The sequence below is a fragment of the Solea senegalensis genome, linkage group LG7, assembly GCF_019176455.1.
Source record: "Solea senegalensis isolate Sse05_10M linkage group LG7, IFAPA_SoseM_1, whole genome shotgun sequence".
In the NCBI taxonomy this organism is placed as follows: Eukaryota; Metazoa; Chordata; class Actinopteri; order Pleuronectiformes; family Soleidae; genus Solea; species Solea senegalensis.
Genome location: NC_058027.1, coordinates 18,009,319 through 18,022,323, shown reverse-complemented (window position 1 = coordinate 18,022,323; position 13,005 = coordinate 18,009,319). Strand labels below are relative to the sequence as shown.

Sequence of the window (13,005 nt, the reverse complement as noted above, 5' to 3'; positions counted from 1 at the left end):
ACGCGGATGAAAACACTACAAGATGGACCAATTCCGGCACAATTCTGTGATGTACAGTCATATCATGGGTGTTAATATAGCCATTAGCATAGCATAGTGTTTTGTTTTGTTTTATTTCCAGCATGTCAGTGATGTCGCAATACACGTATGGGTGACGCAGGCGTGAAAAACCCAGACCACAAAGCAGAACAACTACTGGCAATGTAATCACCTTTTTAAAGTGACTTCTCCTGGGTTTAAAAACGCCGGGTATACTTGTTTATTTTAGTGTGAAGGAGGCATCAGTCTGAACTTGTTAAGCCCATTTTAGGTAGATGTCATCGCTTATGCAAACAAGTCTTGATTTACTAATATTCATCCACTCTCCAAAGGATAAATCCCACTGACCTAAAGGAACTTATTTTTCCTAGTTCTACCTTCCATTTGACATTTGTGGTTCAGAGTGAAATATCTTGATAGCTAATTCCTGGATTACCTGGAATATGCTATAAACTCTTAAAATCCCAAGAGCATTGATTCCAGTCAATGTTTTGATCCTGACTTGATCTAGTGCTACCAGCAGGTCAAACTATCCATCCATCCATCCATCGACCCACCCACTGTCTATCACTTAATCCTCCACTCGAGGGTTGTGGTGCTGCTGGTGCCAATCCCAGCTGACATAAAGCGAAAGGCGGGGCACATGCTAGACAGATTGCCAGTCAAAATCAAATCAGTATTTTTTGCCAAATGACAACCTACTCTATTTCAGAGGACTTTACTTGGTATGTCTGAGATATTTTAACAGATGCAGGTGATTATTATATTCAGCCAGCAAATTCAGGATTTTCTTTTTTAAACTTTGTAAAACATATTGAGATATTGCGTTAGAATTGGCTGCATTGTTTGGTAAAGACATTTATGGTCTCCAGAGCATGAATAACAATAACTTTTGGATGAGAGTTAATGCCGTCCCAATGGCATTCTCACATGTTCCAAATAAGCATGTTGATGTAAAATGTACAATCTCCCAGCGCTGACTTTATATCTGACCTGTAAACTTGATCATGTTTCTTTATCAACAAACAAACACATTTCTTTTTAAAAACATTTAAAAGGAGCTGATAAAATAAAAAGGAAACTATTTTTTTATTTGGTTCACAATCAATTAAGAAGGTTTTTACTTTTCATTTTTCACTTAACACACTATATTGTATCCCTGCATGTCTTTCCAAGACAAAGATACTCGCAGCTCAAGCATGGTTTTTGCACGTCGTCATGTTGACTAATCTAGGACAAAGGCTTGGGTGTTGATCCCGTGACCTTCTGGGTTTTGGGAAAGGTCATGACACTCTTCGGGAAGAGAAACATATCCTCATAGTTTAGCCTTGACGTGGCTGCTATAAGTCTTTTATTTATCCACAGAGCACAGTGACTCAGCAAACATGTTTATTTATATAATCACGTTGGAGATGTATAGTATACAGTTAGTAACTTCTTGGCTCTCCTGACAAAGTAAAGGTAACATGTGTACACAATGAAACACAAACTGTAGCAAATAGAAAGAAATAACTTGAGAGTACAATAGAGCAACGTTATCCACTTCAGGACAATTGCGCACCAGCACGAGGCTTAACATTGCTTTGATGTCCAGTGGTATTCCCTCTTCAACTCTTTTTAATTTTGGGGCTTAGTACAGTCACCATTAAATCTAGAACCATGAACACACAGTAAGAGAAGCAAGCCACAATTTTTTTTTTGGCATTTTTATTCTGTTCATGGCTGATATTTAAAAGATCAACCTATTGTCTTGTTTATTTGTTTTTTAATTACATTGAACAGTGTAGAAGTAACCTGATGTGAGGGGAGACTGAAAAGCTAGTGGTGTGTCCTCAGCCAGAAACAAGTGTGGAATGTTACAGTTACTGTATGTAGTATGTCTCTAAACCAAGAGCTCACTATGACTATCCAAAAGTAGATTAGTCTGTTTAATGGCTTGTGTACCTCCAGTAAAAATAGTAGTTTGTTGGCCATTCACAGTAAGTCCAGTTGGCATGGAACAATCATTTAAATTACAAAGTCGTGGTTCAGGCATTCCTAAGAGGTTAATGGCTTTGCCCTCATGGCCTGATATGTTTGCTATTAAAACTTTAAGCAGCTGAATATATAAATGTTATTTGGTATTTGGTAAGGTATTTTAATTCTTGACTCCTGATTTCTGTGAGTTGTACAGTTGACGAATGAAAGTGTCCAGTTGTTCACGTCTGCCATCAGAAAGCAGCACCATGTTTCTGTCTTTACACCTTAGCCTCCCCCCTGAGATATTTTCAGCAGGTACCTGAAAAAGAAAACCCTGTGACCATGGTGGACCCTGTGGTGTCCTGTTTCTCTTATTTTGCTAACTGGTCAACAAACAGCCTCTAAGCCTTGGCTATTCTCCAGAGATGTTATTAGAATATATATGGCCCATAAGTAGTGCTGTTCTCTGTCCCCCCCAACACACACGTACACACATGGACATTCAGCTCAGATGTCATATAGTGTGAGTGTCAAGGTAATTTATTCTGTATATTTTTGTGTGTATGGCTATTTCAACAGTGACAACACATTTTAAACATTTTTGTGTGGTGTTGCCCTGTTAACTCAACACACTGTGAACCCTGCACTATTACTTTCAGTAGCTCTTATGTGCTGCAGTTTATTGTTTTCTTTTATTGGAGTGGAGAATTTCCCCGATAAAATTAGCTCTGATGTAGTTAGTTTGTAGAAAGCTGACTCCTGCTTGATCTAAAAGAGTCAGTGTGTGGAATAGCTAAGTTGAGACCAACTTCAGTTGAGTCATGTTGTATTTCAATGTCTTGTTTCTGATAAGCTATCATGTGCAGGAGAGATGATCAATTTCTGACTGTTTTAGGCCTGTGTGCAGCATCAAGGTGGAATTTTGTGTGTGTGTGTAGTGTGAGGTAATGGTAATGTTTATCACATCTGTTGTATCTTTCCAGGTACTGGGTCGGTGCTTCCTCACAGTGATGCAGGTCCACTTCCAGTTTCTGTCGCAGGCTTTGCAGAAGGTCCAACCTGTGGCTCAGTCCTGCCTAGCAGAGGCTCTTGCCCAGGCCCAGGAACGTTGTGCCAACACCCGCTCCCAAAGCTCTGACCTCGGGCCCCTCACAGAGCTGGAGGAAGCCTCCCGCTCATGGAAAGGTGCAGCTGAGGTATGCAGTCACAGGGCACCCCAGGACTTCCTGGTCTGGCTCTTGGAAAAATTGGGTTTGTGTTTTTTTTGCTAGATAAACAACCGTCATGTTCCATTCTTGAGGAATGCCAGCCAAGGACGAGTTTCAGTCTCAATTTCCTATCTCTTCTCTTTTTGCTTGCAGTTTGTCTATGAACCTGCATTGCTATGTTGTGCACCTCTCTAACCTCAACCCCTGTCGAGGGTTAGTTCCTCTGGCCCATGCTTTGTTGTGTACAGTGAGGTGAATAGTGGGTAGATTGACCTGTTAAGCCCTGGCATGTGGAGTGTTAGCCCTGCAGAGAACTGTGCTGGATAGATCCTGGTAGAATGTGCTGGGGGTTGTTTAGACAAAGGGTGGTGGCCAGGATTCGGTTTTCGAAGCTACACATGCATTTTTAAGCATCTAAAAACTTTTATTTCCCAAAGTTTAGCATCTATTTAGTCCAAACATTATTCTCAGAGAGATAAAACCTCATGGTGCTCTCATCCATTTTAACAACACTCTGTATATGAATGTTGTTCTATACATCCATGTAAACAATCACTTTTTGTATTGTGAATTTTGGACATCTAACTTTGTCATATAATCCACACATTCCTGAGTCATTTTTTTCTCTCTCACTGTGAGCTTGTGCTGTAGTTGAGTAGATGTTTCTGCTGTCGGATGTGACCCAGTACACTGTTGTGTGCCGTTTCCTCAGGCTACGACAAGGCTTAGAGAGAGGGGCCGGGACGGCTGCCTGGCAGGCATCCAGGTTCAGCAGCTCTTCTGCTCCAACAATACCACCATCCCTGAGCACCAGCTGAAAGAGCTCAACATGAAAATTGACAATGCTTTACAGGTACAGTATCACCCAAATCACTATTGCAGGGAAATAGAGTTTGCTGCTAATCTGGGGGCTTAAACATTCAAGTAAATATGGACATTTTATTTGGATAATACAGTGAACTGGCTTACAGCATTTATAAACTCGCAGTACCTTTTATTTCTCTTTCTCCAGGCCTACAAAGCAGCACTTGAGAGTCTGGGCCATAGTGAGTATGCGCTAAAGGCCGGCTTTCATCTTAGCCCCAAAGCTGTGGAGGAAGCTTTACAGGTGAGGTCACTGTCAAAAAGTCAGTGAAATAGTGAAAAAGTTTATTTGTGACTTAACAAGTTATACATATCTTCTTCTGTAATGGCTGTGTTTGCTATTGGGTGCCGTTGTGTATATGTTTACATATGTATGTGTTTTCTATGTCCACATGGACAGGGCTGCTGCAGTGAGGCGGAGGCCCAGCAGGCAGGGAGGATACAGACCACCTCCCAGCCTATCCAGTGTGAGCTTCCCACAATCCCTGTGCAGATCGGTTCACATTTCCTCAAAGGAGTATCCTTCAACGAGTCGGCGGCTGAAAACCTCAAACTGAAAACGGTACGATCCCTGAACCCACTGACCAGTCCCCTTATACAGAATTATCTTCAGAAAAGTTACTCTGTTGCCTCTGTTGGTTATAATCGGCCCTGTTTCATTTTTATAGCACAGTGTTCTCTTAGCTGCTTCTTGAAAAAAAATGTTTTTTATCTATATTAATTACTTTTGGAGTGATAACCTTAACAGATGTGTGTGGACTAGTGGGTGAGACTCTTTTGTTTTGGTGCAGTGTAACATCAGCAGACACTGATGACAGACTGATTTGTAGATGTTTTGTGTGTTTTTGTCTCCTCAGCACACGATGCTGCAGCTCATTAAGGAGGCACTGGGCCAGAACGGAGTGACCCCCAGGGACGACTCTCCAGTCACAGAGGTCCTCAACCATGTCTGCCCATCCAGTTGGAGAGGAGCCTGCAAGACAGCTGTCCAGCTGTTGTTTGCCCAGGCTGGTCTGGTGAGTAGACACGTTTTAAACCAGGGTTACTACAGTTCTTTTGTTATTGATCTTGCTTTTGTAGGATCATGCAGACACAGATGCTTCAACCTGGGCTTTGTGACCAGGACCTTCTCTCCATACGCTGAAAGTAACATATTAGAAACATTTGAGGGATTTGGCTTAAAAAAATCACTTAAAGGTTAAACTTGCTGTGGAAATGTGTTTTCAATCTTTACCCTAGAATAAATCCGTTAATTGTGATAGAATACTTGTGATTCAAGTACCTTTAACCCCTTACCACGTACATATGTTATTGTATAAGTTTAAACAGACATCAAATTAAGCAGAGGCATACAACTGCAAGGTGTTAATGCTTCTCTTACTGTGCAGATTTCTTGTATTTTCTTTTCTTTCACTTATAAATAAAAAGGTTTTATTTAGGCGGATGAAATCTCAGTTGTTCCCAACATGAAACTGTCTCTTAAAAGAGATACCTGTTTGAGGTAAACTTAGAGCAACACACTCTCCCTGATCCTCATTCAGTATTTGTTCGCCGCGTAGTTGATACTGCAGAGCAATGGAAGAGGGGTGGCATGTCAACATGAACGGGCCTGTTGTACCTCACTGACTCTTCTCCTGGAGTTACTGAATCCTTTCCCTTTGTGTATATACTGGCTTGTTGGCACCTTGCATCCCATTGTGTGTCAAGATTTGTAATTGAGATGTGGAGATCTGCTGGCTTGCTTTGAGCTTGCCGAGAGGTGTAAACAAACACCGGAGAGACACAAAAGGGAGTAAACATCCCTGAGGCACCTGGATGAAGGATGGGCTCATCTGTGTCGAGAAGAAGAGTCAGTTACAGGGAGGGAAGGTCAGCAGCAGGACTCTCCTGAGAGTTATAACACCAGCGTGTTTATGCTCCAGTGTTTATTTCCTCTGTGTGGTCTGCCCTTTTTTGTGTGTGTCAAACTAGGGAGGGTTCCTTCTCAGTCCGGCCTGCCCCGTGTTAACTGTAAAACAAACCCTGGGTGACGGATGAACGCTTTGTGTTAATTCCTTATCTGTGTCTATCATCACATGTTGCCCACAAATAGATCACACCATGTGTACAAATTTGCACACGCTCACGCTGAGTATTGTCCCCAACACGTGCATATACTGTGAATACTTTTACACTCACGCACATGCACACCCGCACAGTCCCCTCCCTCTTTAATGTCTTTCCCCCCCTCACCTAACACTCACAGTAAGAATCACCACATCTGTTACGTAACTGGAAACTCTGCCATGATTTTCAGAGTCTGTTTTGCTTCTTCTCATAGTCTGTTCTTTTTTTGCCCCCACAGACCTTATATATACGACAGACTTGTGTGTGTGTGTGTGTGTGTGTGTGTGTGTGTGTGTGTGTGTGTGTGTGTGTGTGTGTGTGTGTGTGTGTGTGTGTGTGTGTGTGTGTGTGTGTGTGTGTGTGTGTGTGTGTGTGCGCGTGCGGAGGGCTTTCTCACATGGGAAGACCAGGGTTTCCAAGGATACACCTGCTTTTGCAATAACAATAGGGTAATTTCCTGCAATACAGGAAATAGACTCCTCCCACCTTCCCTCCCTCTTTGTGACCCAGCTGCGTGAGGAGCCAAGGCCACTTTCAAAGAACTTGCAAATATATTTGACTTGCCACAGGCAGCAAGGCTCACCTGTTTGCTGTCACTGACTGGTTGAGTGTATTTAGTTTATTTACCTTTAAACCACTTGCTTGGTGGAAGATTAATGCCAGACACCAGTGAAACGCTTGGGGAATTATGTTGTGAGTGCTAATCTGGTTTACATATAATAAAGCACTGGACATTCATTTTTGCTCTAAAATGTACTCTCTTAAATTCGCCTGCATGCATGTATGTGTGTCCTAGTGGAGTCCACATTAAATGTGCTATTAACATTTGTGAATTCCCAGTTGATGATGATGCAGATTTGCTTGTGTCCTACAGGTGGTTGTTGATACTGCTCAGATTGAGAACAAGGAGGCCTATGCTCCGCAGATCACCCTGGAAGGCTCTAAAGTGGTTGTCCAAGTACCTTCTACATGGTTAGTACATAAAGGATCTCACCTTTTATACATTCCTCCAATAGGTGGATTTTCTACTTGTCTTGGGTAGAAATGGCTAAAATAATTCTTAATTAAACATGTTGAAAATACAAACAGAAACTGATACTGATATATTTCTGATAAGATAAGGGATTGGATAATGTCATTTATACAGATATAGTTTCATGTTACAATCTTGAAATGTCGGGATACTGCCATTTCCTCTGCGCTGCAGTCATAGACAGTGCTCAAGACTATTACAATTATAAAACAAGTAAAACAATATTAGCAGGTGATGTCAAGTTCAGGCCAGGTGAAACATTGCTCTGAGTGTTAAATTGAATGTGGGCCTGTAAAATGATATTAAATATAAGTATATTTAATACAGTTGATTGGTATTATTAGCTAATATTGACATCTTATATCAACTCATAGGTGGTCTGTAGAGACTTAACAGGTTTGGTGAGGAAACGCCTCACTGACATACTTCACATTTATTAATTCATATAAACCATATTATACCTTTGGCCTTTATTGGGTTCTTCCATCAGAACGTAGAAGTTGGTATGTTATAAGAAAAGGGAAATGTGTTTTTTCAAAAGAACTATAGTTCATGTTATTGTGTGTACGTGTGTGTGTGTGTACGTGTGTGTGTACGTGTTCAGGTGTCTGAAAGAGGACCCAGCTACCATGTCCTTGTTGCAGCGGAGCTTGGACCCAGAGAAGACTCTTGGTCTTGTTGACATGCTCTACACAGCTGTGTTTGACATCAACAGATGGAAGGAGGGAAAGTAAGTGACTGTTAAATAACAGCAAATGGCCACTTGATTTTCACAGGTAGTTCACAGTAGTTTCTCCTGGTATCTCCCACCACAGGTGATGAAAAGTATATAATTATACTGATTTATACTCAAGTCACACAACACCTGTTGCTCAATATGTCAAACAACAGAAATGGACAAGAAAAGAGTGCTTGACTCTTTCCTCAGAAATAGATTTTCTTGTGTTGCTGAGATACTTATATTTTGTGGTGATCATTATCTCCATGTAGAGGTTTCTTCTTCAAATGTAAGCTTCTCGCCGATACCACTATTGATGGGTTAAACTCATACACTGATTACCTGCATTTCTTCGTGGCCAATCGTCCTCTCAGTTAAAGCAAAATCTCTTCCTTCTCAGTTATATTACTGGATGCATCAAACGGTCTCATTTTCAAGTCAGTCATTCTCTGGCTTGTATGCAACAAGTAAGACCTTAAAAAGTGTAAATGCTAAATATTTAATCCTGTGTCTACCTATCAGTGTTTTTTAATGCATTGTCATTTTACAGTCCAACTAGAGATGGCAATTTCTGTAGAAATTGCAGTGGAAATGCTTCTTTCTGCCCAAGCAGAAATGCATACCAAATAATCAGGGAAACGGTAGACCCTGACCCTAGACAAATCCAGACTGTAGTAAAAGTGAATTGTTTCTCTTTCTCTGCCCCTCCAAAGAGAGCAGGTCTTGCCTACTATTCAGATGCAGCTGCAGCGGGAGAGTCCAGACTATGGTGCCCATGTAGACCTGCCTCCAGGCACCAGCACCAAGTCCTCCAGCGGATTGCCCAAAACAATATCCAAGCTGACTTCCAAGTTCACCAAGAAGGTCTCATCCAGCTTGAATAGTGGTGGCAGTTACTCCATCCCCAGCACCCCGTCTCGCAGCATGCTAACAGCTAGTAGCTCTGAGGAAAAGACCAAGAGCCTGGGCCATAGTGATGGGAGGCTCCAGAGTATCCTGCAAATGGGAAGCCTGTCCTGCGCCACTGACCCCACACTGCAAGGCCAGCTGGCCAACGGCTTACTGTCTGAGGACCAGGGCATGAACTTGCCCACTGACCAAGAGATGCAGGACGTCATCGACTTTCTCTCAGGATTTAACATGGGTAAATCTCAGCAGGCCTCGCCCCTGGTCAAGAGGAGAAACTCTGTAGCGTCTGCAAATCCGGCTGAGCTGAAGCCACCGAGTGGACCCCCGCCAACATCCCAGTCCATCTCTCACAGTGCCCTGCAGCCTCCAGCTCAGACGATGCCCCAGCCTCAGCCTCCACTAGTGCAGAAGCAGCAGCAGCAGCCTCAACCGCAACCACAGCCACCTCCTCCGCAGCAACAACCCCAACAGCAGCAGCCGCCCCCTCCTCCACCTCAGCAGCCCTCCCCACAGGCCCTCCAGTACTACCAGCACCTCTTGCAGCCCATCAGTCAGCAGCAGCCACCTCCTCCTCAGCAGACTCCACCACAGGTCCTGCCCCAGCAGAGAGTTCCAAGCAAATGGCTTGGCACGTCTGGGCAACAAACTGCGCCGCAAGGCCCCACAGCAGGCCTGTCACCTCTGGGTCCCATCGGGCAGTGGGCATCTCCTGGACTGCCAGATCTGAGCTCAGACTTGTATAGTCTGGGTCTGGTTAGCACTTACATGGACAGTGTCATGTCAGAGATGCTTGGTCAGAAGCCACAGGGGCCTCGCAACAACACCTGGCCCAACAGGGACCAGAGTGAAGGAGTGTTCGGAGTCCTGGGAGACACACTGCCATTTGACCCAGCAGGTGAGATACACGTCCATCTACCACCTGAGTGGTTGAACTGAGCGACACATTGTCCAACAGGTTTGATTCAAAGAGAAGAAATTATATAAAAGTAGGTTGATAAAAAAAAAAAGGCATGGATTAAATCTGTGTGAAAATGGTTAAAAACGATCTTCTTTTGCTGTAATTTATTTCCTCTGCTTTTTATGGAACTATTTGTATTTACTGCCTAGACAAAATAATCTTATACGCTTTTTGTTGAACCCCCTTTATCTATGACTATGTGTTTATCATTTCAATAAGCTAATTCAATTTATTCCAGTCAGTACAGTTGCATTGATTTATCTTGTATTTCTGATGGAGTCGGCACGCTGTTTTCTCAATGGGGAGTCCACACTCCTTTAAATGTTAACTAATTTAAAGTGATGTTGGATTATGCCTGGACAAACCTGGTCATTCTGTATAGTTAGGTAGTCAGCTGACTTAATTAGCTATGACAACAGCTATAACGTCATTCTAATTTTATTAGTCTCACACAGTTGTGTCATAAGGACTTGGGTCAGCCTACAAACATGAATAGATTCGGCACTGACAGACAGACAACATGGAGTCCAACATCTTCACCAGAGTTGAAGATCAGACTGTTTATTATTGCAATGTTTGACTTGAATGACACTCTATTTATTATTAATATTGACTTTTTTGTAATCACTCAGGCAAAATCAAGAAAACAGATTACTCTGTGTTAAATATAGAACAGAAAGCAGGGGCAGCTATTTTCCCCTGCATTTGATGGCTAATGCCAAATTTATTCTGTGTCATTTTCTATTTTTACAGCGCAGCAGACTCTTTTGATTACGGTCGAGGCCCATTGTGCACCGTTGACTTACGGCTGTTGTGATTTTTCTGCTATGGTCGACAGTCTGGCTTAACGGATTGTGCTCCAGGGAGCCAAAGAGAAACGCTGAGGGTGTCAGAAAAACTCATCTCTTTGTTTATCCTCTCTTTCCATGTGCAGTTGGCTCTGACCCAGAGTTTGCACGATACGTTGCTGGCGTCAGTCAGGCCATGCAGCAGAAACGGCAGGTGCAGCACATCCGTCGCCCCAGCAACACACGCAGCAACTGGCCAATGCCTGATGAGCAGCACAGGACCTGGTCCCACCCTGAGTATTACAGTGAGGGGTAGGCACATTTACACATGGCTCCTCATTTGCTGCTAATTTAATGAGAATGTGTTTGTTTAATTATACTGTATATGCATATATCTTGCACACAAACACACACACACACACACACAATCTCTGATGCTGTTTTATATTTTATATATATACATAAATACATTTTCAGGTCTCAGGAAAAAAAAGTCAAATGGGACATAAGCATGAATCATATGGTCTGTTTATTTGGAATTTGATGTCAACTTTGAACAGGACAAGTCAAACAAATGATATAAAACCTGCCCCACACTAGAGGGTTTTCTGATTTGATTTTAAAAACTTGGGAGACCACAGATGCAACAAAATGTGTAAGCGATTTTCAATGTTTTCATTCTGAGACAGCACAGATTAGACAAACCAGTAAAGACGCTGGACCACACATCATTTCAGGGAGAAGATTCAAGGGATTTGGGATCTCACAGAAACTCGTGATATGAGACGCGTGATTTAATCCAACTTCAGAATATAAACAGACCTGGAGGTGGACCGTCTCTGTATGCCTTCCAGGACACTTTAAACAAGGCAATCGTACTGTTGCCATAAATCAACACGTTTGTCCTCTTTCTCTCGGGAGACGGTCTTCACATTCATCCTCGTCACACTGTGGACAGCCCAGTCAACTCACTCTCAGTGGATATCGTAGGGGTTCTGCTCACGCTCCATCCGAGTTCAGTCATAAATATCAAATATGTTTAATTCTCTGACTCTGATGCATCCAAAGACATGTGTTAACCCCTTAGCTACAGGATGGTTTGGCCAGATAATCTGTTCCCAGATTGGGACTGAAATCTGACCAATCATCCTCTGATATGGGGCGGGCATAACAAAGAACATTTGCTTGAGAAGGAAAAGACACATAAAAGAAATCCCATAAAGAAAAGCAAAAAATGAGTTGTCAAGCTTGGAAACCAGAGCTCCAAGTATAGAGTGCTGGACTATTTTTATAGCTCAGTTTCATCATAGCACACAATAGAATTATTAATGGACATGTCCCACCTTAATCATGACTTTTATCGTTTTATGAGTCACCCTCCTGCTTAGAGACCAAATCAAGAGTCAGTCATCTGTGTTTTCTCTCTCTCTATGTGTGAAATGAAATGATGGCTGAAGAAAGAGACATTTTGCTAAACTGAGGCTTATTTCAAACGCAAAGTGCCCTTGAGAAAATGATGTGTGCTTTTATTTCTTCACGGTTTGTTTGGACTGCTGATGCACTTCACTTTGTCAGGAGACAACCCTGGCTCAAATGCTGCCATGAGGCTTCAAACCAATTAGAATCTTGTATTTAATTAATAAATTTTAAGGCTCCACGGGGCAAGACTCCGAAGACATGTTAATTCCATATGAGCCAAGACCTGAGATCTTCAGATTATTGGTCTTTAAGTTATCAAGGGGGGCCGGGCCTTTTCAGTCCAGGCCCCTCAGGTGAGTAACTCCGTCCCTGTACATCTTTGTTTCAACTCTTTAAAAAAGCCTTCCAATAATTGTGTATTACTTCAGCTATTTACTATTTTTACTCTACTGTCCTACTTTGAATGTTTTATGTTTGTTTTATGATGTGAAACACTTTATAACATTATAACAAAGTCATTATTTCAGAGCTGTAATTGCAATACCCATGAAACGGTGATATTTTGCTTAAAGTAATCATAACATCATAATCTTGTATTGTTGACAGTGTAATAGACACAATGCTTCCTTCCTCCTCCACTGTTTTTTCCCCCATCAGCGAGGCCATGAACAGCAGCTGGTCGGCCAATCAGGGCGACTCCGCGAGCTCCAGCGACGAGACTTCCTCAGCCAACGGTGACAGTCTGTTCTCCATGTTTTCTGGGCCAGATCTTGTAGCAGCAGTGAAACAAAGGAGGTAAGTCCCACGCTCATGCACATGTCTCGTGAGTGTCCGAGCTCGGCTGTGAGCAAATACACTTTTCCTGTTTTTTTGTGCGCGTTGATGATGAAGTGTCGGTGTGAATTTCTCTGTTCGCAGAAAACACAGCTGTGGCGAACCAGAGGTGTGCACTCTGCCCTCACCACCACTTCATCACACCAGTGATGATAGCCAGGTAAGAACAC

The 13,005-nt window shown here is 42.6% G+C and overlaps 1 protein-coding gene across 2 annotated transcripts in view; it reads left to right on the top strand.

Moving 5' to 3' along the window:
* The window catches only part of LOC122772456 (granule associated Rac and RHOG effector protein 1-like), a 34,752-nt gene that overhangs the window by 18,415 nt on the left and 3,332 nt on the right, over positions 1-13,005 (top strand). For both annotated transcript variants that reach the window (XM_044030527.1, XM_044030526.1), the window contains exons 3-13: positions 2,982-3,194; positions 3,919-4,059; positions 4,219-4,314; positions 4,471-4,632; positions 4,928-5,086; positions 7,051-7,148; positions 7,814-7,939; positions 8,641-9,731; positions 10,729-10,894; positions 12,659-12,796; positions 12,920-12,995. In XM_044030527.1, coding sequence (XP_043886462.1) covers positions 2,982-3,194; positions 3,919-4,059; positions 4,219-4,314; positions 4,471-4,632; positions 4,928-5,086; positions 7,051-7,148; positions 7,814-7,939; positions 8,641-9,731; positions 10,729-10,894; positions 12,659-12,796; positions 12,920-12,995 — 2,466 coding nt within the window. The remainder of the gene's footprint in view (positions 1-2,981; positions 3,195-3,918; positions 4,060-4,218; positions 4,315-4,470; positions 4,633-4,927; positions 5,087-7,050; positions 7,149-7,813; positions 7,940-8,640; positions 9,732-10,728; positions 10,895-12,658; positions 12,797-12,919; positions 12,996-13,005) is intronic.